This window comes from Macrobrachium nipponense, chromosome 14 (genome assembly GCF_015104395.2).
Source record: "Macrobrachium nipponense isolate FS-2020 chromosome 14, ASM1510439v2, whole genome shotgun sequence".
NCBI classification, from domain to species: Eukaryota; Metazoa; Arthropoda; class Malacostraca; order Decapoda; family Palaemonidae; genus Macrobrachium; species Macrobrachium nipponense.
The window spans coordinates 35,730,784-35,756,242 of NC_087207.1; the positions used below are offsets into that span (position 1 = coordinate 35,730,784).

A 25,459-nucleotide genomic window follows, 5' to 3' on the forward strand; every position below is an offset into this window, starting at 1 on the left:
TACGTACACTTAACTTTACGAAACATATAAAGAAATGTAAGGAAAACATACATAAACTAAACTTTACAAAACACATCAACAAAACTGTAACACTTAACTTTACAAAAAACTAAAATAAAAATTTTTTTTTTTACTTTTTTTATACTTTACATATTTTTTTTTCTTTTACAAAATTTCAACTTCATCACCACTTTCAACTTTCTGTTTTTTAGTATCAATTGGATCTTCCTTTTTGCTGACTCCTACTAAAGGCCTCTTTAAAAAATAACTATCCAAGGAAGATTGCTTCTGCCTACTTTTCACAATGTTCCTGAAACTACTCAGGCAAGCCTCATCAAACTGCGCAAGCATACGACCTGTGTAAGCCTTTTCGGGGTGTCTTTTTTTCTACAAATGATTGCACTTTATGAAAAGCAGCTAGATCATCCTTAATTTCTGCCGTTGTCATAGGGTCGTCCTCCTCCTCCTAGCCGCTGCTAGAGAACTCCTCTTGAACAACGTTATGTTGCATGGCCTCCAACACCTTCAGGTCATCTGTCGTAAGCTCCTCTTGGCGCTCCTTGAGAAGGTCGTTGATGTCGTCCTCGTCGACAACCAGCCCCATGGACTTGCCGAGTGCAACAATCTCATCAAGATCTAGTTGCAAAAGTTTCAGGATCGTCAACTGTTTCTGAATCTGCAGCACCAGCTTCGCCCACATCGAATCCCTCAAAGTCTTGGGCGGATATGGCATCAGGCCAGAGTTTCCTCCACAAGGAATTCAAGGTTCGCCTCGAAACCTCCTGCCAAGCTTGGTCAATGAGTTGGATGCATATCACAACATCGAAATGCTCCTTCCAAAATTCACGCAAGGTGAGGTTTGTGGTATCGGTGATGTCGAAACATCTCTTGAAAAGATGTTTAGTATACAGCTTCTTAAAGTTCAATATCACTTGCTGGTCCATGGGCTGGAGGAGAGGGGTGGTGTTAGGCGGAAGATAAAGAACCTTAACGAAGGAATACTCCGTTAGGATATCTTCCTTGAGGCCAGGAGGGTGATCAGGGGCATTGTCTAACACCAGCAGGCATTTCAGAGGGAGGCGCTTCTCTTCCAAGAATTTCTTCACTGTCGGGTCGAAACACAGATTTACCCACTCCATGAACAAAAGCCTCGTTACCCAGGCTTTCGCATTAGCCCTCCACATCACTGTAAGCTTCTCCTTAAGCACTTTGTGGGCCTTGAAGGCTCGAGGAGTCTTGGAATGATAGACCAGTAGGGGCTTCACCTTGCAATCCCCACTGGCGTTCGAACAAAGTGCGAGCGTAAGCCTGTCTTTCATAGGCTTATGCCCAGGTAGCTTCTTCTCTTCCTGCGTGATGTACGTCCGACGAGGCATTTTTTTCCAAAAAAGGCCAGTCTCATCACAGTTGAAGACTTGCTGAGAACTGTAGCCTCCCTTGGTCATCATCTCGTCGAACATCTTTTTAAAGGCTTCGGCCGCTTTCGTGTCCAAGCTGGCAGCCTCCCCATGCCGCACCACCAAATAGATGCCAGTCCGTTTACGGAATTTCTCGAACCACCCATGCGAACCCTTGAAGTCTGGGGTTGGCGTTGATGTCCCTTCTCCTCCGTCGTCTTCGGCCTGGGCAATCAAATCGCCGAAAATAGCATTGGCCCTGTGGGAGATTGCCGTCTCCATTATCGTATCGCCAGCGATTTCTTTGTCTTTTATCCAGACAAGAAGAAGCCTTTCCATCTCGTCGTGCACGTGGGTCCTCTTGCTGGACAAACTAGTGACGCCCTTGGAAGGTGTAGCTGCTTTGATGGCATCCTTCTGCTTAAGGATGGTGCCTATTATCGACGGATTTCGGCCACATTCCTTGGCGATCACACTCAATCGCATACCAGCTTTATACTTCTTGATAATCTCCATCTTCGTTTCCAAAGAGAGCATCCTCTTCTTTCCGTGGATTTCAAGTTTCTTGGGACCCATGACTATGTATACGTATACTGTACGTAATTATGTTATGTAGTACGTATAAGTATGGAGTAAAGTTCTCACACAACATGATAAAGTATACTACGTACAACGAAATCACTAACGAATTTACGTTAATAAACGAAATCGTTAGAACGAACGAATACTGCGTGCATACGATACCAATGCTGGTACCGAGTGGCCAAGGCACGCCGCTACATAGTAGATGCATGATGGGAGGGATGCTGACCAACAAGAGAGAAGGATCTCATGGTGGTGACTAGCATCAGGAACCAATGGGAGAGCAGGAGGATGGTGGCGAGTCTACTCAGTTGGCGGCGCGCGAGTTTCAAAATTGTTATCGGTGGTCCGGGCGAATCTCGGACTTCACAGCAACAACCATTCGTATCTTGAGCAATTTTCTTATGTAGAGCCGTAAAATTTTTCGTATTAGCTTTCGTATCTCGAGTTTTTTGTAAGTTGGGCCTTTCGTATCTCGTAGTACCCCTGTATTCCACCTTTCAGTCAGTAACTGATACGTTTTTCATGGTACGTGAGTACCCTACTAATGTTCTCAGTGATTGTCATGTAATTTTAGTAATTATTTATTCTCAACTTCAAGTAATTCTACATTAGAGTTTTTCTCTATGCTGATTGTTTTAGGCTCTTTTAGCACTGGCCTCGCTCTTCATTGGGTTTTTCCCTTGCAGAGTAAAAGCTGCCTCAAGTTCTCCATATTGTGTCCCCTATTTCATGATTCCACCTCTTAAAACTAGCACTCCTGGTACCAGGCCACTGCTTGTGTTATCAAAAATATACCAAAGCTTATGAATAATCAATGTTATTCGTTAGGTCTAGTTCCGGAAATGCTTACAACTTCGCTACGTCGGAAATTCAACCATTTTATAAGTGCAGTCTTATTCTAATCTGGCACCTTTCAATGTTTACCGACTTTTCAAAATTTTCTGGCTTTCGTTTTCAGCAAAAAAAAACTAAAAAATCTGCAGCTTTTGTTTCTTTAAACCTGCACGAGAGAGAGAGAGAGAGAGAGAGAGAGGAGAGAGAGAGAGAGAGAGATATTAACCCCGATTAGGTTTTATGCCGATAGATATTTGCAAAATAGAGAGATATTATTGACCCAGGATAAATTTTTACGCCGGCAGATATTCATTTGCAAAAGGCAAATAATACAGTTGCGTTACGATAAAGATAATTTTAATGAAACTTTTTACATAGTTTATGCAATTACACTTCATGCACTTTTGTCATATAATTCATGAACACGGTCATGTGCCACTTGCAATCGTTAAATGTTTGTATTCTTAAAATCATCGGCCCTTTCGTCTATTCCATAACATTTTGTGGCCTGCACATTATCCGTAAATTTAGTGGCATACTTTCATCACAAGCCCACACTACCCATGCCTTGTATCTACAAACATCTTTCTGTTACCCAAAACACTATCACTCTTTGTCCTCCAGCAGGAATACTGCTTTTTCACTTTCTCATTAAATGTTATACTATCAAGCTTGCTCTACTAAAACCAATCAGTTACCATACATTCTCAACCCCCTCCCCCCCCCAACCCCCTCACACACACGCACACTCAGTATCCAAGTCATTTATTTATTTAATTTTTGCAATACCAGTTGCTTTTGGAAATGTTCGCACTGCAGTAGCGACAGCGCTATGATATAATAACCTTCCCTTTCCGATATCCCATACATACTTGGTATTGCGCAGTTTCTGTTGGCAAAGGCCACTTCATTATCATATTTATCTCTGGAAGATAAAGTGGTTTGTGGTGGTAGGTTCTCAGTTCCAGAGGTCCTTTATATCCTTCTCGCATTTTAATGCACTAATTACCTATTTATTATTTTTTAATGTGGTATATATCTCTTCTTTCTGTCTTCCTCTCTTACTTCTAAATGAACACCGTAGTATTCTTTTGGAAGCTTGAATTTCAAGTCAATGGTTTCTATAGGCTTGTTCCATATGAATAGGTTTCATCTACTGAATAATATAATAACAATAATATACTTAATATACTTAAAGGGCAATAAACAATCTGTGTCACGAACCGGATGTCTTATGGAAATTAAAATTAGTCTACAGACAATAACGCAACGACTCGCGCAATTGGGTGAATGGCCGATAGAGGCATGTTTCAATATCATCTGTCAATCTTCAACTGGAAACTGTGCACCATAAATATATATCGACAGATGCACAACGAAGTGGCTACTCTTATATTATTTTATTTTTCCTATATTAATTTTATTTTATCTCCTAATATGCTTTAATATAATGTGCTTGGTCCTAGTATGCAAACTCGCTGATAGTAATATTGGAATGCATCTAGGCTGCTAAAGAGATTGCGAAATAAACGAAAGAGTAAAAATAAACACGGCAATTTCCGCACCGAAGGTAAATCATTTACTTCATCTAACGGTAAACAGCTCAATAAAAGTCAGTGACTTTTGTAAAGGCGTAAAACGTCAAGTCATTGAGGATTAACAACGCACTGCTGGTTGTTCACTTCATCCAGGCCAGTGGGTCCTGATCCATCCATACAAGCTGGCTTGGGAGAACGACGCCAACAGTCGATCTTGAGAAAGTAAGGCGTTAACGACGCTTCTCTTCCGAGACAGCTGGATAATACTAGTATATCGAGAATTTTTGGCTTTGAAACGTTTATTTCGTGTTTGAATATCTCTGGTGATTTGTTAATAGTATTCATGGGCGACTTTGACATAAAAAGTTTATACATTTCAAGAGAAAAACTGTTCACACAACAGTGCAAACCGTTACCAGTGTCTTCTTTAAGTGACAATTCATCTAACAAATGTTTCGGGTAAGTCTAAGTTTTTTCTTTCTTTCTTTTCAGAAGGTGCTAATAGCAATAATGTTGTTCACAACTAGTTTTTTTCTGGCAACACAAACCAAGTTTGTGAAAAGCCAATTGAATAAAAATTTTATTCAGTTAATGTTATCTTTCCCTTGTCTTCGGCAAGCTTTGAGGCGCGCACACACACACACAGACACACACACACACACACACACACACACACACACACACACACACACATATATATATATTATATATTATATATATATATTATCTATATATATATTATATATATATATATAATATATATATATAAATCCAATATTACCTTCTCACTTTTGCTTTCATCGATTAGTTCTGTCATTACTACACCGTTACACCCCATATTTTTCCTTCCGGCCAAGGGTATAATTATTAAGGTTAATGACTAGATATAACACGCTACGGTATTCTTCAGATCTTGACTGCGAGGCTGAAATCCAACAATCATCTCTCTCTCTCTCTCTCTCTCTCTCCAAACACACACACACACACACACACACACACACACACACACACACACACACATATATATATATATATATATATATATATATATATATATAATATATATATATATATATATATATATATATATATATATATATATATATATATATATATATATATATATATATATATATATATATATATATACATATATATATATAATATATATATATATATATATATATATATATGTGTGTGTGTGTGTGTGTGTGTGTGTGTGTGAAGCAACAACCCAAATATATAAAAAAAAAAAATTCCATGACGCGACCCCCACTGACGGAATATTGGAATATTCCCTGGGGTGTACATATTTGCAAATGACTAATTACAAAATCTGACAGTAACTGTCGATCTCTTGTGAATAAATTCATAAAAAATAAACTATGTAACATTTCCAAATCCCATTCCACCTTCAGTCATCTGAGCGTTGCATTTAAGATAATTTGCATGACAATTAACATGTTCATATGGCGAAATCATTCATACAATTAGATAAAAAAAAAAATGTCGTCCCTGTAGCAGAGAGAATGATTAAAGAGGAATTTCCCACATGAGTGAAAACTGGGGCTAGAGTATGCACTTTCAAGCAGTCCTGAATTTTCACCTACAGGCCCCACGTTACCGGAGAAATCTAGTTCATTCCTCAAATGCTACCAACGCGCCTCCTGCTCTTTTTAGGCTTAGCATACTCTCTGTACACAGAGTGTTCTTTTGCATGCCTATACATTTCCACATTGTATACAGCACTGAATTAAGTTAGAACACAAGTGTACTTTACAGTCAGAAAATTTTTTCATTACACATATTATAAACAAGAAATGTGTTTGTTTGTATGGACACTATACAAATCCACATTTCTTGACCAATTTTGATGAGATTTAAAATATAAGTCAATATCAAGCCAAGGAAGGTCATGGCAATAACAGAATTAAAATGGGACCATTGGTTGGGGGAATGAGTGAAATGTAAAAATTACTGAAAACATTTTTGAGTGTCTAATCCATAGTTTTCAAGGTCACTGAGAATATGTAGTGACACTCCCAGTGCCATATTAGTCCAAGTTCAGCCCTAATAGCAAAGGGGGGGGGGACCTGTTAAAGTAACTGAAAACCACAGATACTACTGTCTAATCCCTAACTTTTGGGGTCACTGAGATGAATAGTGACACTCCTGATGTCCTTTAAGTCCAAGTTCAACCCCATAGGAGGGGGGATGGGAGGGGTTGACATATGAAAATAGCAAAAATGACAGGGGTTGACATGTAAAAATAGCCAAAAATGACAGACATTAGTGTCTAATCCTTAGTTTTCAAGGTTGCTGGGATGAATAGCGACATTCCTGATGCCCTCTAACTCCAAGTTCAGCCCCCAATAGGAGGGAGGATGAGAAGAGGTGGGAAAGGGTGACGTGTAAAAATAACCTAAAATAACAGATATTAGTGTTTAATCCACAGTTTTTGAGGTTGCTGAGATGAATGATGACACTCTTAATGCTTTTTAAGTCCAAGTTCAACCCTGATAGAAAGGAGGCCTGAGAAGGGGTGGGAAGGAGGTGGGTGACATGTAAAAATAACTGAAAACTACTTTGGATTTGTGTCTAATCCATAATTTTTGAGGTCGTTGAGATGAATGGTGACACTCCTGGTGTCCTTTAAGTCAACCTTCCTGCATATGTCTCTGTTAACTTTTAATACTTCCAGTGAGTTAAGAAATACATACAAGATGATGTTTTAGTTGGCAGAGTTATTATTGAATAAAAATATCCCTTTCTCGCTTTACAACCTTATATGAAGAATAAATGATCTTTCATATAAATATTTTACAGCACTCTGCTCTGTACCTTCAATATTTCTCATCTTCTTCGTCAAATACATATACAGTAGACACCCGTATTTGGGGGGATGGGTACCCCCTCCCCCATGAATAGGTAAAATCTGCAAATACTTAAAACCTCTCTGCAAACCTGAAGAACGGCTTATTTTGATAGTTAAAACACACTAAAAAGCCATTTAAATTCTTATACCTGAGTATATTAAGAGTTTTATCACAAAAAGTTCATTTAGTCATGAAATGATATGAAAATACAGCACTAATATGTGAATATTTCTCAGTGAAAAATACAGCGAATAGGCAAATTTTCCATGAATAAGGGGTATATATAGTCCATAAAAAAACCGCAAATAGGTGAGTCAGCGAATAGTGGGGGTTTACTGTAGTATAGTACAGTAATAATTGTCAAAAGACTTTTGCTGAATGATAAAAACTGTCATCCCTCTATCAATTTAGAACTCATGTTCAGTACGTACTTTAAATATTTCTCATCTTTACTCCATAAGTTTGCCATTTTTATAGACTCAATGGTGAACTCTAAATTTGACTTACCTTAGGTGTAAAATGACATATGAAAATATGACTATAGTATTCTTAAAGAGTAATTTACGGTCAACCCCCAGTATTTGTGGGGGATGTGTAATACAACCCCCCCGAATAGCTAAAATCCACAAATACTTAAAACCTCTGTAAAATTGCTTATAAAGTCCTATTTTGAGCATTAATACCTGAGTATTTTAATAGTTTTATCACAAAAAATGCATTTTGTCATGAAAACACACAGTAATTTAATTATTAATGAATATTTCTCTATGAAAAATACAGTGAATAGGTGAATATTCCACAAATAATGTGTAATAAACAGGCCGTCTCCAGTTATCAGGAGACTCAGTTAGTAGAGATCCACTTTTATAGTGCCTGTCTAGTGCCATTATATCTATGATTTTTGGTGCCATAATATGTCAAGTTCTGGTTTATTGGTGCTGATAATTAAGTTATGGCACTAATTATATACCTAACAGAGGTGCCATTAACTGGTTATCGGAAGTCGTTAATCGCAGAGTTTCGGTTTAATGATGATTTTTGCTACTCATCAAGCCCGTCGGTATAACCAGGGACTGCCTGTTTATATTCCATAGAAAAATCTGTGAATAGAAAAGTCTGCAAAGCTGGAGCCACGAATAAGGAGGGGGTTGACTGCATTTTAACAATAAATTATACAAAAAGTACATTACAAGGCTTACATGCTTCAGCACAACTAAAAATATTCATTTTGGGAGTACTGTAATTACAAATGATTTTTTGTAGTTACAGACATCTAATAACTATTTTACTAGAAATATTTTTGATAAGTGTATGACACGATCTACATCAAGTAAGGCATCTCATTTGTATTTCATCTGATATGGAAAAATGTACAAGGCTGAAATAAAAATATTTACTGAATAATATAAAATCATCTTTAACCATTTCAAATATTTAAAGATCTGTTAATTTTCTGCCTTTCTCCTCATCCACATATTTTCTTTGATTACTAACCATTAATCAAGCAAGTACTGCATAATCATAGGCCTAATTTGCATAAATAATGATGTGCTGGATTTTCTTATTTTTGTTATATATGAATGTAGAGTATTCATTACTTTAAAAATAAGTGCCTGTTCCACAAGCCTATGATTACTTGTTCAAAGCTATGGGAACATGAAAACAAGGCATTCAACTGATTTTGACTTTACAGAAAACAAGTAAATAATTATAAAGCATCTTTTCCTCCATTACTTATAGAGGTACAGATATCTTCTTTTAGCTTTCTGTAAAAGAAAACTATTAAGATGGCTATTTGTCTGTCTGTCTGCTCTCAGATCTCAAAAACTATTGAGGCAAAAGGCTGTAAATTGGTATGTTTCCTCCACTCCCAATCACTAAACACACCAAATTGCACCCCTCTAATCTCTGTGTTATTAATTTTATTCAAGGTTAAAGTTAGCAATGATTGTGCATCTGGCACTCCTATAGGTGCCAACAACACAGCTACCAATGGGTCACACAGCTAAGTTTCATGGGCCATGGCTGAGAGTATTATACTGTACATAAAACTCAATTGAGATGAAGAAATACTTGTTTTATTTTCTAATTCTATTATGTAAGGCTACTTATTAATAACAGTACATTCTACTAACCAAACCCAGAATATAATAATTAATTTTCAAATTTAAAATACCTTATCACAGCATACCTCAAACACTGGTTACTTCTCTAGTTACAATTACTTCCTCTTAATTGCATAATAAGACTATTACAAAAACTAATGCTAATTCATTTTTGTCCTTAGATTTGCCATCGATGTCTTGACGCAAGTAAGGCTTGGTACTTCATCTACCTTGTACTAGTTGTAACAATATTCACTTATATTATTCACAACACAATTCCATACCGTGGGCACTCTGTATTTTCAAAAGATGGGATTAGTGATGCATATCTTAATGTCACCAAAAATATTCTTGCCACACTACAATCACATCCGCAAGTGATGGGTAATAAAGCAAAAAATAAAGATGGCGTATCAGAGTCGAAGAGAACAAATGCAGTACCAGGAGACATACATTTTCATGCAAGTAAATCATCAAACAAAACTGCTGTAACAATAAGTAAAAATAATTTACAAAACTATCAGACAAGTAACAGTACATCAGACCAAAAATTATATAAAATTGAGATGGAAGAAGACACTGGGTCTGATTTCCAATATATCCCCATTGAATACTCATTTACACTTTTAAAAGAAACCCTTGAAGAAACACACAAGGCTGCTTTACAATATTTAAGAAAATATAATCTTACAACAAAAGTACCAAATACAGTAAGATACAGAAATTATAAAGCTCATTCAAGCGTCAAAGAATATGAAACCTCTGTGACCACAATAAATCCTGAAGTTAAAACTGAAGTATCTCAAGGCCATAAATATGCACGAAGCCAAATGAATTCTGAAGAAAATATAAAACAAAACATTGGGAAACCTGAAGATACCTATCAATCAAGAATATTCATCCCAGGAGATAATACATTTCTTATAAGAACTATGATGCATCCTTGCAATTGTGTAAGGGAACTACAATCCAACCTCCAACTCAATCCTCCTACAAATGCAACTGAAAAACAGATCTTGCAAAGGATAAATGCAACATTTGGAGACTCAACGTGTAATGACTGGGTCACAATGCGTGGCTACCACCAAAAGGTAAGTTATGGAGGTATGCTGAATACCAATCCATTCACTGATCATGAAGAGGCTGCATCAAGACTTTTCCTTAAAAAAACAAATGTGTACACTCCCATTCATTCACCCTTCTGGTTTCTGAGTCAGATGTAAGCAAAAATGGGTCGAAATGAGCCATGAGAGCTAATGAAAGAAGGATGAAAATAAATTATTTGTCTGTTTTAAAGGTAATCTCATTCAATGTTATGATGCAACCACTTCCTGATGCTTCTTTACATTACTGACTGTAATATCATGCAAATTTCATCAATCAGCAAAATTTAAATTGTGTTAATGCCCTATCTTCCTTTTCATAGGTAATTAGTTTCAGCCTCTTTGGAAAATTTCTCAATGAATACTACAACAACACGCCATCAATTATCAAGCAAATATCATCTGCATACCCTGGATGGTTCATTCGGATTTACCATGACATGAATCTTGAAAGAAAAGAACAAGAACAATGGATGTGCTCCCTCATTTGTAAATATCCAAATGTGGATTTCTGCCATGTCAAAAACTTGACTGGAGGTAATGAAGAAAAATTAAAACATATCTAACAAAATTAGTGATTATAAAATTTATTTATTTAAGATTAAATCTTTAATAACTGAAATGTAATGGTTCTTTGCCTATAAAGTACCTAGGATTGCAGGGTAATGAATGCACACACATAACTGACAACCACTTCTTTTAAATGTGTAACATACTGTACCAGCAAACAAACTATTAATATACTAATGTACACTGAAGATTTTCAAAATTGTTAGAAAATTTCAAAAGACAAATTTTCTGTAGGCAGTGTATACAATAATTATCTTGACCAACTATTAACTTCAAGGGAATATGCTCTTTAACAGCACTGCAGTGCCATAACGGTCAATTTTAACTTTAAAATTACCAAAACAATGCTATAATTTTTTGGCAATTTTCTCACCCTTTCTTTATACTTCGGGGTTTTCAAAAAATAACTCCATGCATACTTAAGTTTCGCTACAGTAATTACTCTATATTTCCAAGAGAAATTTGTGAAATCCATAAAAATGCTGAAAGAACATTAAAAATATACTTGAATCTTCTTTCGCTTCATCTTTCCTCACTTCTATGTGGGGTTGATGCTTCTGACAACTTTCCTTCACCTGGATCAGTCGTACACATCGTCCTCTGATGACTGTTTGCATCTCAGATATTCTTGAACACTATCCAGCCACTTTCACTTCAGTCTTCCTTTCGCTCTCCCACCAGGCACCTCCATCTGCATCATTCTCCTCCCTACAAGTCTCATCACTTCTCATACCACTGCAGCCTTCTTTCCAGAGCTCTCTTTAATAGTTCTATGACTTTAGTCTTTATTCTTTCATTCTTGATCTTATCCATTTTTGTCACTCAAAACACCAATCTAGGAATTTTCATCTTGATACTGCATCCAATTTCTTCTCTTGTGCTCTCTTTGCTGGATGCATTTCAGCTCCAATGCTGGTCTCACTACTGTCTTATACACTTTATTTAACCTATATGTTGACTCTGTGGTCAAACAAGACATCTTTCTCCAATTTTTCCATCCAGCCTGCACTGTGTTATTTCTATATCTAAATTTCCATCACAAGCTACTGTTGAACCAAGACACCTAAATTGTTCTACTCTGTTCGACCTTGTCCTATCAATACTAATCTTGGACTCTTGATCTTCATTGAACCTTAGGCATTCAGTCTTCTTTCTACTGATCTTTATTCCTTTATCTTCCAGTACCTTCCTCCACTGACCTAATTTTGGCTCCACTATAACTCATGGTATCATCAGCAAACATCATGCACAAGGGGGAATGATCTTTTATTCCTGGAGATAATATATGCAAAATGAGATACAAAAGATATGGACTCTGATATAAACAAACTCTTACTAGAATCATTTCAGTTAACCAAACATTGTTTCTAACCTGTGTTTTTGCTCCTTCATACATATCTTGGACCAACCTCACATATTTCTCCAATGTTCCCTTTGTTCACATACACCTCAAAAATACACTCTAACAACTCTGAGCATATTGCAGAAAGTATTACTGACCTAGATTACACCACCAGAAATTAAATCAAACAATCCAATAGAATTCAAGAAACTCTTTCAAACTAATAGCTTCTAAGCATATAATAATAATAATTTATTAACAAATAAACAACTTTTCAAAGGTGAAAACCACAAAAGTTACATGCTTCCATTTTGATAGGCCTAGGAGACCTAAGCTGGACCATTGGATCCATCTGGAGGGTCAGTGTTCTTGGTGACCCCCTTGTTACCCAATTCTTGATCAGAGACATGGATTCCCCTCTACTACAGCGAGAAATTGCAGCCGTGAATGACTGGCTTGAGTCACGTAAGGTAGGAGAAACTTTTCCCTTTTTACTACATTCTTATGTCACCAATCACTGTTCAACCTCAAGACAATATCTGAAATTTTATGCTTCCTATTTGCATCAAAATCAATACTCAAATCATGCTGTAGTTCAAATTTGAAAGTCCTGATCAAATGCAGTCATAACCTGTAGAGTTATCAGTACGTACTATGTATTTTGTTCCAGTGCTTCCACTTCATGAGAGATAACCCTATGCATGATCAACCCATAATGGCAGGAATGTGGGGAGGCTGTAATTCCTTTTACCCTGATGCGATGCCAAGGCTCAGGAATACAGTTTTCAAGTGGTCTAACAAGTCTACATCACACCATTCAAGTGACCAGCTCAACCTTTCAGTAAGTATGGACCATATCAATGAAATACAGTATAAATGTTGGGAAATTCTTTAGTATACATAAATTTGACCAAAGACACTAACTAGAATTTCTATTTACTAATTACAGTATATTTTAATGTCTTTTCTTCCAGTGGCTACTGTGGCCAACTTTCAAAAAGAATCACACATCACATGATGCCTATTCATGCCTTGAGTATCCAGAGTCTCGCCCATTCCCTACAAGACGTCTGAACTTTACTTTCATAGGAATGCGTACAGCCAGAAATGAGTTTGCACAAGATAAAATCAATAAACCCTGTCCTGTACAATGTAGACCAGCCAATCACAAAGACTGGACATTCTGTTAATATATGACATTTCTCTGTTTATCGTATACTATTAATAGGATTACTGTAATTGTGTACTGATAACTATTAATAAATTTTAATCAATATTCCTGTTACCTTACATGAAGGAAAAATTTTGAAAAATAAGACCAACTATGACCGTTACATGGGGAAAAATATATTAATGGAGTCTCCAAAATACTGTTGTGTTAAGTCACATGTGAATCAAAGCAGACTGTTCCAAATTTTGGCATCAAAAATTAAAAATTTCCACAAAGGATCTTTGGAGGTGTGGAACCTGTCTTTTACAGCATTAAATGAAAAAATAGTTAATTCTAAGATCTGATGAATAACAACATAAGAAAGATTTTACCAGTAAAAATTAGCTGACAATAGTAAATCAAACTGTAATAAAGACTACACCTACTGGTTTTAAATATATCAGCAAGTTTTTCAAGGAGAAAGTGAACAAAACCGAAGAATGGAGAGAAATCCCTCAAAAAGTGGAAAATCGGATAATGATTATGATACATACTGACATTATGCTAAAGATGAGTTTGACACTAATTACAACTCCTCAGCTGCCATCAGTCAGTTTTTACATAACTAAATTGTCAAGTGTGAAGAGCATACTCTTAAAACTATAAGATTCATGGCTTACTGCATATGAGCTTGGTGATAATTTTATACTGTTGCTCATTGCATATTTTTCATGCAGAGACTGATTTTGATGTCATTTTAAAGCTGAATAATTGTGCATTACTTTTGTGATATGACAAAGTATAAAATAAAGTCACAATGGCAAGTTGAAGATAACTATAACTGGAAATGAATAAAAGAAAGATAATACTGTAACAATATTGCACCATAAAAAAGCATAACTTTATTTTGCATGATAATTTTTTTTTCAGTAATAAAATATTTTGTTGCTACTTATGCCTGTTGTTGCATAAAAAATCTAATGAGGGATATGTCAATATCTTCATGCTAACTCAAACTGGCTTTGTGATCATTTTCTAGAATGGCCTCAATTTTGGAAGCAGATGGATTTCAACCATCTGCCATCACCCTCAGATATTATCTTACATTTGACAACACTGGAATCTCAAAAGATTGAAAACCATATTCTTCTTCAATCCATCAATCATGAATCTGATTCCCCATTTTACAATTCACCATACATTAACTTAGATCACTGAGTTCTTACTACATATTCTACTTTCATTTCCATCTAAAATTAGGCAAATTAGGCATTAATGAGAGTTGCTGCTTACAATATGCTTCTGCAATACACCTTAGATGGTACTATAGTATAGGTTCTTTGAAGTATCTCTTTAGGTCCCAGCTACATTCCTTTCTGATTTTTACTTTATACATTTTCTTTCAAATCTTTAAAACATTAACTTATCTTGTTCTATTTTCAAACCACATTTAATAAAATATATTTTGCGAGCCCTTTAAGAGCCAAGAAATCTTATTCTGTGGGCTTGTTAAACTCCTTGAAAATAATAAAAATAATCTAACATTATGAGAACTTTATGGTAGTCTACGATGCACACTACAATTGTTTGACATCACCGTAAGAGACATTAGGAGAACTTTATGGTAGCCTGTAATGCACACAATTGTTTGACATCACCATAAAGGAGGTGTCAAATGACATCAACTTTTCAGGTCGAATTCTTTTCCATCCTTGAAGAAATGAGCCTCGCTGGAGGTTTGTTACAAGTCTTTGTACCCCATGGAAATGTTAGATCTGAATGTGCTAAAAGTTTCTATTCACAGGGGTGTTTTGGGAAAAAGACACTGTATAATACTGAAATGTTGCCACTACTGTAATTATTTCAAATTATTTAACAATGAACATTTTTTTTAACTACGAAATATCAATCTAGAAGTACAAGATCAGTTCAAAAAGCATGCAACTTTATATTTTTGTTAGGCATGCCACAACATTCTTACCTTCATCCCAGATCTATTCACATGCAAGAAAGCTTATCTAATGCACAGCAAACCCAAGCAAGGTCAACCAGCTAACCTAGTTTAACCTGGAGAATGAGCGACACAAAGTAGAGGCACCTCTGCCAACTTGTGACTGATCCCACAATCAGGCCTACAACAAAACCTTCTACAGTAACTACAACACAATATCTTAGTATATTGACGAAATAGTTAAAACTCCATTAGAAAAATAGCATATAAAAACATATATGAAATCTATGCAAACAAAATTATATAAGCTAAGACCCATCTAACATTAAAATGATATTAGAGTATGATGACGAAGACAGAACTGAATAGTGAAGGCTTCACTACTTGACAGAAGTTCATCAAACATCAAGTCTAAATTTTCCTTCAGTGACACAGGACACTTAGTCTCAAAATAATGATCACTCATAGACTCAACCACAGAAGGCCAATTCTTTAAATAAATAACAATTTGATTGTGACTAAGCCATTGTCCAATTAAGAATATTTCCTAAAATCAGAAAGTCAAAATTTCACCAAAAAATATCCACAAACTTGATATACTGATCTGCTTGATACTTTACAATTTTGTCAATTTCCAGGTCTTCACCATGTTGTCAACAAACTTTTAGTAGTGTGGCCATAACAAATGTCAAATTACCATATCAAGTTTTATAATAAGTTAAAAATGTTTGACTTAACAACTACACACTGTGATTTAGGGTATATATAATTTCCCTTCAATACCATTACCCATATACTGTATATTGATATTGTCTAACAAGCATTCACCATCCAAAGGTAGACCTAAGAACATTTCTGAATGATACTGAAAAAATTGCATCATCATATAATATCTGTGTTATTAAAAACTATACATCACAATACTTCTATTGGAGATTGCAAATAATCCATCATTAAATTTTTCTTCATATGCTGTTACTAACTTCTTTAAGTTACTGTAAATTGAAGACTAAGCTCCAAGTTCTTCAAAATGTCTTTATCCCAAATACAGTATCACAAAAGCATCAAGAAAATCACTTTTCACTTACTATGTTTATGCATATTCAATTTAAGCTCCAGGCATATTTTATTACATTTCCTGATTTTTTTGAAAATTAATTTCCCGATGGGGGTTTCCTACCTTTAGACTAAAATTTCCTAAAGTGCATAAAGATACTACTGTTTATTCATCAAAACTGAAACTGTTTAGTTATTTCTTTTCAAATGCTGACTTCTTGTCTCTACCACAAGAAAAAAAATTATTTTTTTTCGGAAGCCCCCTGTTTTCAGCACATCATCTACCTTCATCTGACAGTATACAAACTTGACATAAGTTTTATAATTTTGGATGAATGGTACCTGAGATAGGCATAAATTCTATTTAAATATATATATCTATATAAAAAACAAGAAAAATTATAAAAACTATCATGCTTGAGCAAAAGAACAGGTTTTGTTTTTTGGTTACTTAAAAAAACCCACAACATACCGACCATAGCATGAATCAGTGCAAATGAATAGTTGTATAATTTATCATACTATACAAAAAAGTATAATTACTCGGAACAGCTAAAGAAAAATGATGAGACAAAAACCAATTTTTCGAGAGAGGGAGCTATGAAACTTACCTATCATCTGAGTGAGATTCTCCTGTTCGTAGTACCCTAAGAGGAAGGATAAAATTAGGGCGACACCGAACACCAGCACCACCAGCAGGGTCAGAACTACCACTGTCTCTACGATGCGGGCTCGCAGTCCCTGTAAGATGAAGACTATTCATTACCTACAATAATGAGGTTACAATCAAGATACTAATACTTATGGTACCTTTTTGCTATTGATGACGACCAAAGCAGCCAAAAAGGATGTCGATTTAGTGAATACGTATTAGGATGATAAGTTTATTATTATAACCTACATACTGTTAGCATCTATAAAATCCCATCATCCTACAATTGGCATCAATACTAATCCAAACTTCATTGGCCGCCGTAAATCTAAATGCAACGACTATCATATTTTTAACGTTCACACCTTGCATGTTTAAGAGATTAATGCGCTATTCTTACACAAAAGAACTATGGAAATTAAACATCACACATACTTTGCTTACGTACTTACATAAAGTATGCAAAGTAATTACAACTAAATGAAAATTTACAAAACAACTGCATATAATAATCAAACACACACACACACGGCATGAACTACGGTACTTTCCCCTGCTGTTCAAACAGCTCTTCTTACCTTCTTTGAGCCTGGAAAGCCTTCGGACTCCGTGAAGAGATATGCGAAGGGAAGACCCACAAACAGGGACAAATTGGAGAACAGGAAGATGATGTTCCACAATCCTGGGAAAAATTTCAATATATTAATGTTCTTTCAAGCAGCACCACCTTCTCTTTCTGAGATATGTCTGCAACTTATCAAATACGATGACTAGAAAGACCTATAAGAGGACTGTTTCATATAAATGAAGACAATACTTTTTTATATCATTATTAGAGTCCCCATGATTTGACCTTATTTTTATGAAGAAAATACAACATAAGCTTATTCCACAAAATAATTTCCACTAAACTTAGTAAAAAAAATAAAAAGATAAATTTGAATAAAATCAATTTAAACACTAAACGACCGAGGAAAATGCCACTTTCTCTAAGCAAGAGACTATGCACTGTATACAAAAACGAATTACTATACAAGACTTCTTATACAGGCCACTCTAAACATCAATCACAAGAAAATCAGAGAGAGAGAGAGACAGAGTCAAAATAGCGTTGGCCCGACTTAACAATGCATGAAGGGAGAGGAGTAGATCAAGGTCAAGCTACTCCTTATTCCCCTTCCACTGTTTTGGTACTTCGATTTTATTCTCCTGCATGGAAGAGGGAGCTTTTGAAATGTCAACTCAAACCATCACTAAAGAATAGCTACAGATGGCTTATCTACTTGAAACTAGGCTTTACAGCCTGCTGAATATTTTAAAATGAACATGAGCATGTAGACCAAATTTTATAACATAATATAAAAATGTCTGGAAACGACAGATACAATGAATATGTAACCATTCAAATATCATTCGTATTTCACGATAAATTATATCTATTCTCTTTTTCAAAAGTCAACATTCTAGCAAGTGGAGGCTCCCAAAAGAATGTTTGTAATGAATAGCAATATGCATAACTGCCGACATTATCCACGTCGGCGTTTTACGAAAGCGCGGATCCCGATGTCATAAGCGTGACGCGTTTTTCGCGAAAGCGAATTTTTTCTTTTGTACATCAAAAGAGTGACAGAAATTTGTATCATAAGCGCGTTAGCCAGACTTCACCGTCCGTTGTCCGCTGCTCACTAGTCCAGTCCTACCAGCGCTTGAAAATATTTCAAGATCTTGAAAAATTAACCCAAAGCTTGAAATGAAAATGTGAAATTTTCCGAATTCTTGAAAATTATGTACAGAAAGTCCTGAAGCAGGCAATCTAGGGGAAAATGAAAGTAGGTTTCGGTCAGATAGCTGCTTAAGGTTCTTTTCACAACTTTCTTGTCAGATGTGCGAGAGGCTTCGTTTAGAAGATACGTGTCATTGCTATGTTGCACATGGAGCCAAAGAAGAAACAAGTACTGGAAAACAGCTGCCAAAGGAAGCAACAAGTACTGAAAAACAGCGGAAGTCCATCATTAAACTTCCCCCAAACTTTCCTTCTTTAGTGTCTGAGCATCAGCTTGATGATGGAGGACACTTCTTCGGGCAAAGGAGACAGCGCACCCCATGCTTTCTCAGGAAGTACCTGAATATATTAAATGGAAATGGTCAGTCCAAGTTTACTTCATTGTCTGACTTCATGTGTGGCCTCCTTGTATTGCCACGCCCCTCAACCTGTGTTGAAAGAATACTTTCCCAGTTAAATCTGGCGAAGACGGAAAAAAAAAAACCGTTGATGGCATGTTTTGCCGCGCTTTTTGAACATGGTTTTAATTCTGAATCCGCGCTTTTATAATACGCCCATCCACGTATATTTTACGCTCTCAACCGTTCATAAGTAAAAATAAAAGACAATAACAATACATGTCCAAGGCATCTTGCCTTGAGTAAGTCTGGTCCTTGTAAACTTAAGTAAAACGTTGCGCAGAACGTGAAATGCGATACAATAACACCACCATAACTGCACAGCCGCCGTGAGTTAGAGGACCTCATTGAACTCAAGGACACACAAACACATATACACAAAGACTTGGATTGTACCTTAGCAATTGGACGCCCCCGCCAGCTGCACGCGTGATGAACAGAAGTGACGTGATAGCCCTCGCATCGCACGTATCTGGCTTTCGGTTCTACGTTGTTGAAACGAAACAGGCAATCTCACATCAACAACTGACAACCTCTCAATACCAACAACAGATGATAGATAGTTGAAAAATACGAGAGAGAGAGAGAGAGAGAGAGAGAGCCCGAGAGGGAGAGGGCAGAGAGGGATGAGGGAGAGATAGAGAGAGAGAGAGAGAGAGAGAGATAAATTCTTTCCATGTACACATCTTTCATAGATTTAACGCTACGAATATCCAACAACCCTACAGCTTCACCAGTTGCCGACAAGGAATCCAGAGGGCATAAGAGTCGATAGCAGATTCTACTGTTTGCCACTGCTCCACTGTCTATTTTTTCGTCATAGTACCGAAGGACAACGTTGAATGCCACATACAGTCATAACTGCTTCATGATGAAGAAAATCTGCAGTATTTCTTTCCTTCTCCCATTATGCACAATTTTTGTGTACCCATCCCACCATAATTCCGAATGACCACATTCACTGCTTCCCCTCTCATCGTACCGAGCTCGAGAAGGTTAGTTAGTATGTCGTCCTCAGCACGAGAAAGAACGAAACATGCAATTCTAGGCAAGTACAGTAAGTACTATAAAACTTCTGCTTACCCTGAATGAGAGAGAGGTTGAGCCACTGCACGTAGAGGGAGTCGCGGTAGAGCGTAAGTACTTCGTTGCTCATGATGCTGATGGGCAGGAGAAGGACCGCCCCCAGCGACACCGATAAGCTGAAGGTGCACAGCCACAGCCTGGAAGCAAGAAACAATGTTTAGTTTTGACGAAGGAAATGATGAAAATAACCTCCATTTTTACTTGACTAAAATAACATACAAATTCATTAAATTGATTAAAATAGCCTTCAAATTTATGAAATAAATTAAAATAACCTCCAAATTTATTAAGCTGACTAAAATAACACCAAATTTATTAAACAGACTAAAATAATATTAAAATTTATTACATTGATTAAAATAAAACTCAACATTTATTAAGTTTACTAAACTAACCCCACATATTAATTGAATTCATCCGCACTTACGTAAATATCTGACAACATTAACGCTTACACCGACGTAGGCACAGGAACGCCAAGTCATTCTGTTTTGATACCCATAACCTCATTCACACCAACTTTTCCCCTAAGGTTGGCAGGAGGTTCAAATGAAAGCAATCAGAACAGTCACTGGCACGTTCATTATTGACTGTATAAGGTCCCTTGTGCAGAAAGAGTCCACAATATCTACTTCTTAAAACTTGGAGAGAAAAAAATGACAAGTGAGAAGCGTGTCCAATCATCAATTGCAAACTTTGCTGGCCGCCTCTTTCTTGGGCGCTTCGTGAATAATAAGGCTCCTCCATTCTCATACTTCTTTCCCACCATCCAACCAGCATTTTCTCTGTCCCCCCTCGACTCCTGCCTACCAAAGCTTCAAAGCTACACATTTTTCAACTTACATTTTCAACAATGCTAATTTTTTTTTTTTATCTCGTTTCACTTAAATTTCTGTCTTAGACTTCGAAGCTTCTTACTTTTAAAGTACTATGCAGACAACTCTTCTTTTTACGGATTCAGCTTTACTTGCATATAACATTAACTCACAGTAAGTATATATATCTATATATATTATATATATATATATATATATTATATATATATATATATATATATATATCTATCCTGTGTTAAAAATGACAAAGCTAGAAACCAGGATAACGAATCCCCCCCCCCCCTCCCCGTCCCCAGCAATACAGATGACTACCAGAAACAAAGCAAAGGACAGGGAAGAGAACGTACGTACAATCAAGATTGATTGAATAAATGCCAATCTTAACGCCTTTTCGTAAACAATTATGACAATTTTGGTAAAACTTTAAAAGTAATATCTACGATAATAGCAGCAATAATTAACTTCCTTACTTATAAAACATGAATGGGGCAGTGACCACTGTCGAAGCCAACTACTCAAGAAGAGACGGCTTAGTTAAAGAAATATAGTAAGAATAAAATGAAGTGGGCATTTCATCATGCAACGGTTATTAGGACGGAACATTAAGAAAGAAAGTTACATTAAACATCGTACACCTCTACAGGACCACTGACAATAGTGGGACAGGCTTCGCTTCCCTTCTCTGGCGGATTCCTTCTCTGTTCTCTCTGCTGTGACGCAGTGGCTGGGAAGGAGGGAATTCAAGGTCGTTTGCTCCTAGGCCATGCTATAATCCGTGCCCCAAAAACAACTGCATCCGCACTTATACTAATTGAATCTTATTTTTTCATCTAAATGGGAGTGGAGATCTTTTTCAGATGTTCAAAAGTAAAGGAGTTGTCAGTGCTACAACAGAGTGGTAATAGATTCTATACACACACACACCCACACTATATATATATATATATATATATATATATATATATATATATATATATATATATATATATATATATATATATATATATATATATATATAGTATATATATATATATATATATATATATATATATATATATATATGATATATATATTGTGCGGGAACCGAGCGACCGAAGATCTCACTTTATGTTATTCCGTCTCGAGGTAGACAACCTGTAGACTTGCAACCACGACCGAATAGCGTTTTATATATATATATATATATATATATATATATATATATATATATATATATATATATATATATATATCATATACGCTATTCGATCGTGGTTGCAAGTCTACAGGTTGTCTATCTCGAGACGGAATAACATAAGGTGAGATCGTCGGTCGCTCGGTTCCCGCACTGTGACGTCATAGGTGCGTGTCGACTGGGCAGTGCACTTAATGATTATGTTTTGACAGTAATTTGTTGCTATGCTGGTGTTCACAATTTCCATACAGGACAATATTCTCTCTTTCTCTCTTAAAACACAGCTATAACAAGATATCTAAGACCTTACCATAAAGTATATAAACTTGTTGGAATACAAATAACGAAAGTAACGAGGGAGAATGAATATTTAAAAAAAATACGGCATATCCCCAGGCCTAATCACCTGTTCGAACAACTTTACATTCATAAAAAGAAAGTATAAAAGAAAAAAATGGGATAGCCTTAATCCGATAATTTCTTCTTTCATTGGATAGGATAGGCCTATTCTAATTTTGTACTTTATTTTAAGAATTTAGTCCAGGCTACTTATCAACCGAAGATATGTCACTAAAAATTGCACTAATGAGATTGTAAACAAATTGTTAAACCCTACCTGACTTTGCGTCCTTAACAGTTAAATTTGAAGAGGGAAATGCGGTTTTCTTTAATATGTGATAACTTCTCTGCTAAAGTTGTGGTAGCAGTTAATGTTGAAGATTTCTTTCGTAATCTTCTGTCCAAAAATGGACAGAACAAATCCTGGCATCCTTAACATTAATGCTATCATATCTTTTACATGCATTAATCCATACTTTGGACACCTCGGGGTCTTTAGGGACCCTGTGAAAACAAATCCCTTTCTGTCTGGAACTATTAGTGCACCCAAATATGGAACACACAAATAATCGTGAACTGCAACAATGCAACTGACGGAGTGACAAGTGCATCGCCCAGTCGATGTGCTCCTGTGACGTCACAGAGAGAGGGAAATTAGCCATCGGATCCTTTGGTGAACACACCTTATGTTATTCCGTCTGGTCTACCTAGCAGATTCACGATACTCTGCTTACGTCACATACATTCATTCTTAAATTTATCCAGTTAAATTAATTATTCGTTAAAATAAATAGGCATAAACATTTTTGCTCACTAGAAAATAAAATTAGGCGCTTACTAAAAGGATAACCCCTATGCAAACAAAAATAATGTGGACCTGTGAAAGAAAAAAAAAAGTACGCTTATATATACCAATGTCTCCATCTTGTGTTCAATAAAAGAAGGACGGGTCTACCGCAAAACACGAGTCAAACAACGACACAAAAATTCAACGAACGTTTGAGAAGAGCGCCTCGGAATGTAAACAAACTTTTTCTTTATAAAATAACTTTCATTTGGATGCTTTTTCACCTCATAAAAGAAATTGCTACGTATAAAGATTTGTGCTCAGGGACTTCACCACCAGCTTCTAATTGCAGAGTGTGTGTGTGTGTGTGTGTGTGTGTGTGTGTGTGTGTGTGTGTGTGTGTGTGTGTGTGTGTGTGTGTGTGTGTGTGTGGGTGTGTGTGTGAGAGAGAGAGAGAGAGAGAGAGAGAGACGAGAGAGAGAGAGAGAGAGAGAGAGAGTTGAAAACTTCACTCTAATCATAAAAAAGCCATATCCAAAGACCAGTCGCTATCCACGTGTATTAAATATTATTATATTAGGATAGTTTAACCAGACCACTGAGCTATAATTGGCTTTCCACACTAACAAATCGCTTGCCCGAGGGATGAGGACGATATAACAGGCAGTAAACAAACAAGCACACCAACAACGATATTCTACATCGCACAGATCAATCAGATCATAAAAACTGACCATGAAGAGAGGTAAAGACTGAGCATGAGGAGAAGTAAAATTTGTCTCTGCTCCAACTTTTCCCATCGCCTGAGCAGAGCATCACATTCCACAGAATAAACATATCGCATCTACTACAACCCGTCCTGAAGGAAAGACCAAACCTTGAAAGTACATTTCAACCACTTCTGCTCAAAATCTTGCGTCCTCCTCACTTGCCAATCGTATACACTCACGTGTAGAGTTTCAGTATTACTGTTGAAATCAATTTTCATTGTTTTCCGTCTCTGGCCTTTAATAACTCTAACAAATTCTAAGACACGCCATCAAAATTAGAAACAATGGAAGAAACGAAAGTTCCGATGAACCACTTCCGTCCATGAATTTCTCCTTTATGCTTTGTCTTCCATTTACATCTGGTTAATTTCTATTAATCGGCGTCGGATTGTATAAAACTAAAATCAAGAAAGAAAACCCAGGGTTAATTTCTCTAGGAAGTCAAATTCTTAAAAAATACCGAAAATACTTTATTACTTCTTCAGATTGCAAATTGTTGTAGTAATTATAATTGATATGCCAGTCTTCTTCTTTTTCTACTTCTTCAATGCTGGGAATGGGTACGGCCACAACAATTTTCTCATTAAAAGTAGCAAACTAGACCATCTTCAGTGAATGTAAATCACCCAGACTTGCTTCTTTTATTATTATTATTATTATTATTATTATTATTATTATTATTATTATTATTATTATCATAAATGTCGTCGTTGCGAATAAGAGAAGTGTGTTAGAAGGGCCAAGATGACAACAGAGAAAGTGCCTGTGTTGTCACCATCAAATCGTTATCATTCTTAAACTATATGAATATTAGTAACATTACTAAGAACACAAATATTATTATTGATCTAACTGGTTATGCAACAGCAATATGAAGAATGAGTCCATGAACAAGTGCTGAAATGCGGAATAGAGAGGGAGGAAAAATTAGGAATTTCCTTTTAACAACAACTATTATTACCAACTTCTTGTAATTAATTTACATTTCACTATACGAAACAATAAATTTATAATCACTACACACACACACACACACACACACACACACACACTAAATCTGGTACAAAATACAATCGTATATGACACTGAAGCTTGTTCTGTAAACCTAATAAGATGCTCAAAAAACA

At 36.1% G+C, this 25,459-nt stretch overlaps 2 protein-coding genes across 2 annotated transcripts in view; one reads left to right on the top strand and one right to left on the bottom strand.

The window, feature by feature from the left end:
* The window catches only part of LOC135226462 (protein LMBR1L-like), a 152,559-nt gene that overhangs the window by 20,234 nt on the left and 106,866 nt on the right, over nucleotides 1-25,459 (bottom strand). Inside the window, exons 3-5 of the mRNA XM_064266061.1 lie at nucleotides 20,424-20,563; nucleotides 17,738-17,841; nucleotides 17,119-17,248 (exon numbers count right to left, since the gene is read on the bottom strand). Of these exons, the coding sequence (XP_064122131.1) occupies nucleotides 17,119-17,248; nucleotides 17,738-17,841; nucleotides 20,424-20,563 (374 nt within the window). The remainder of the gene's footprint in view (nucleotides 1-17,118; nucleotides 17,249-17,737; nucleotides 17,842-20,423; nucleotides 20,564-25,459) is intronic.
* On the top strand, nucleotides 4,375-14,145 carry LOC135226463 (uncharacterized). Its single transcript, XM_064266062.1, has 6 exons — nucleotides 4,375-4,813; nucleotides 9,518-10,426; nucleotides 10,762-10,975; nucleotides 12,669-12,820; nucleotides 13,021-13,191; nucleotides 13,325-14,145. Exons 1-6 carry the CDS (start codon nucleotides 4,805-4,807, stop codon nucleotides 13,538-13,540), a joined length of 1,671 nt encoding a protein of 556 aa, XP_064122132.1. The 5' UTR covers nucleotides 4,375-4,804; the 3' UTR covers nucleotides 13,541-14,145.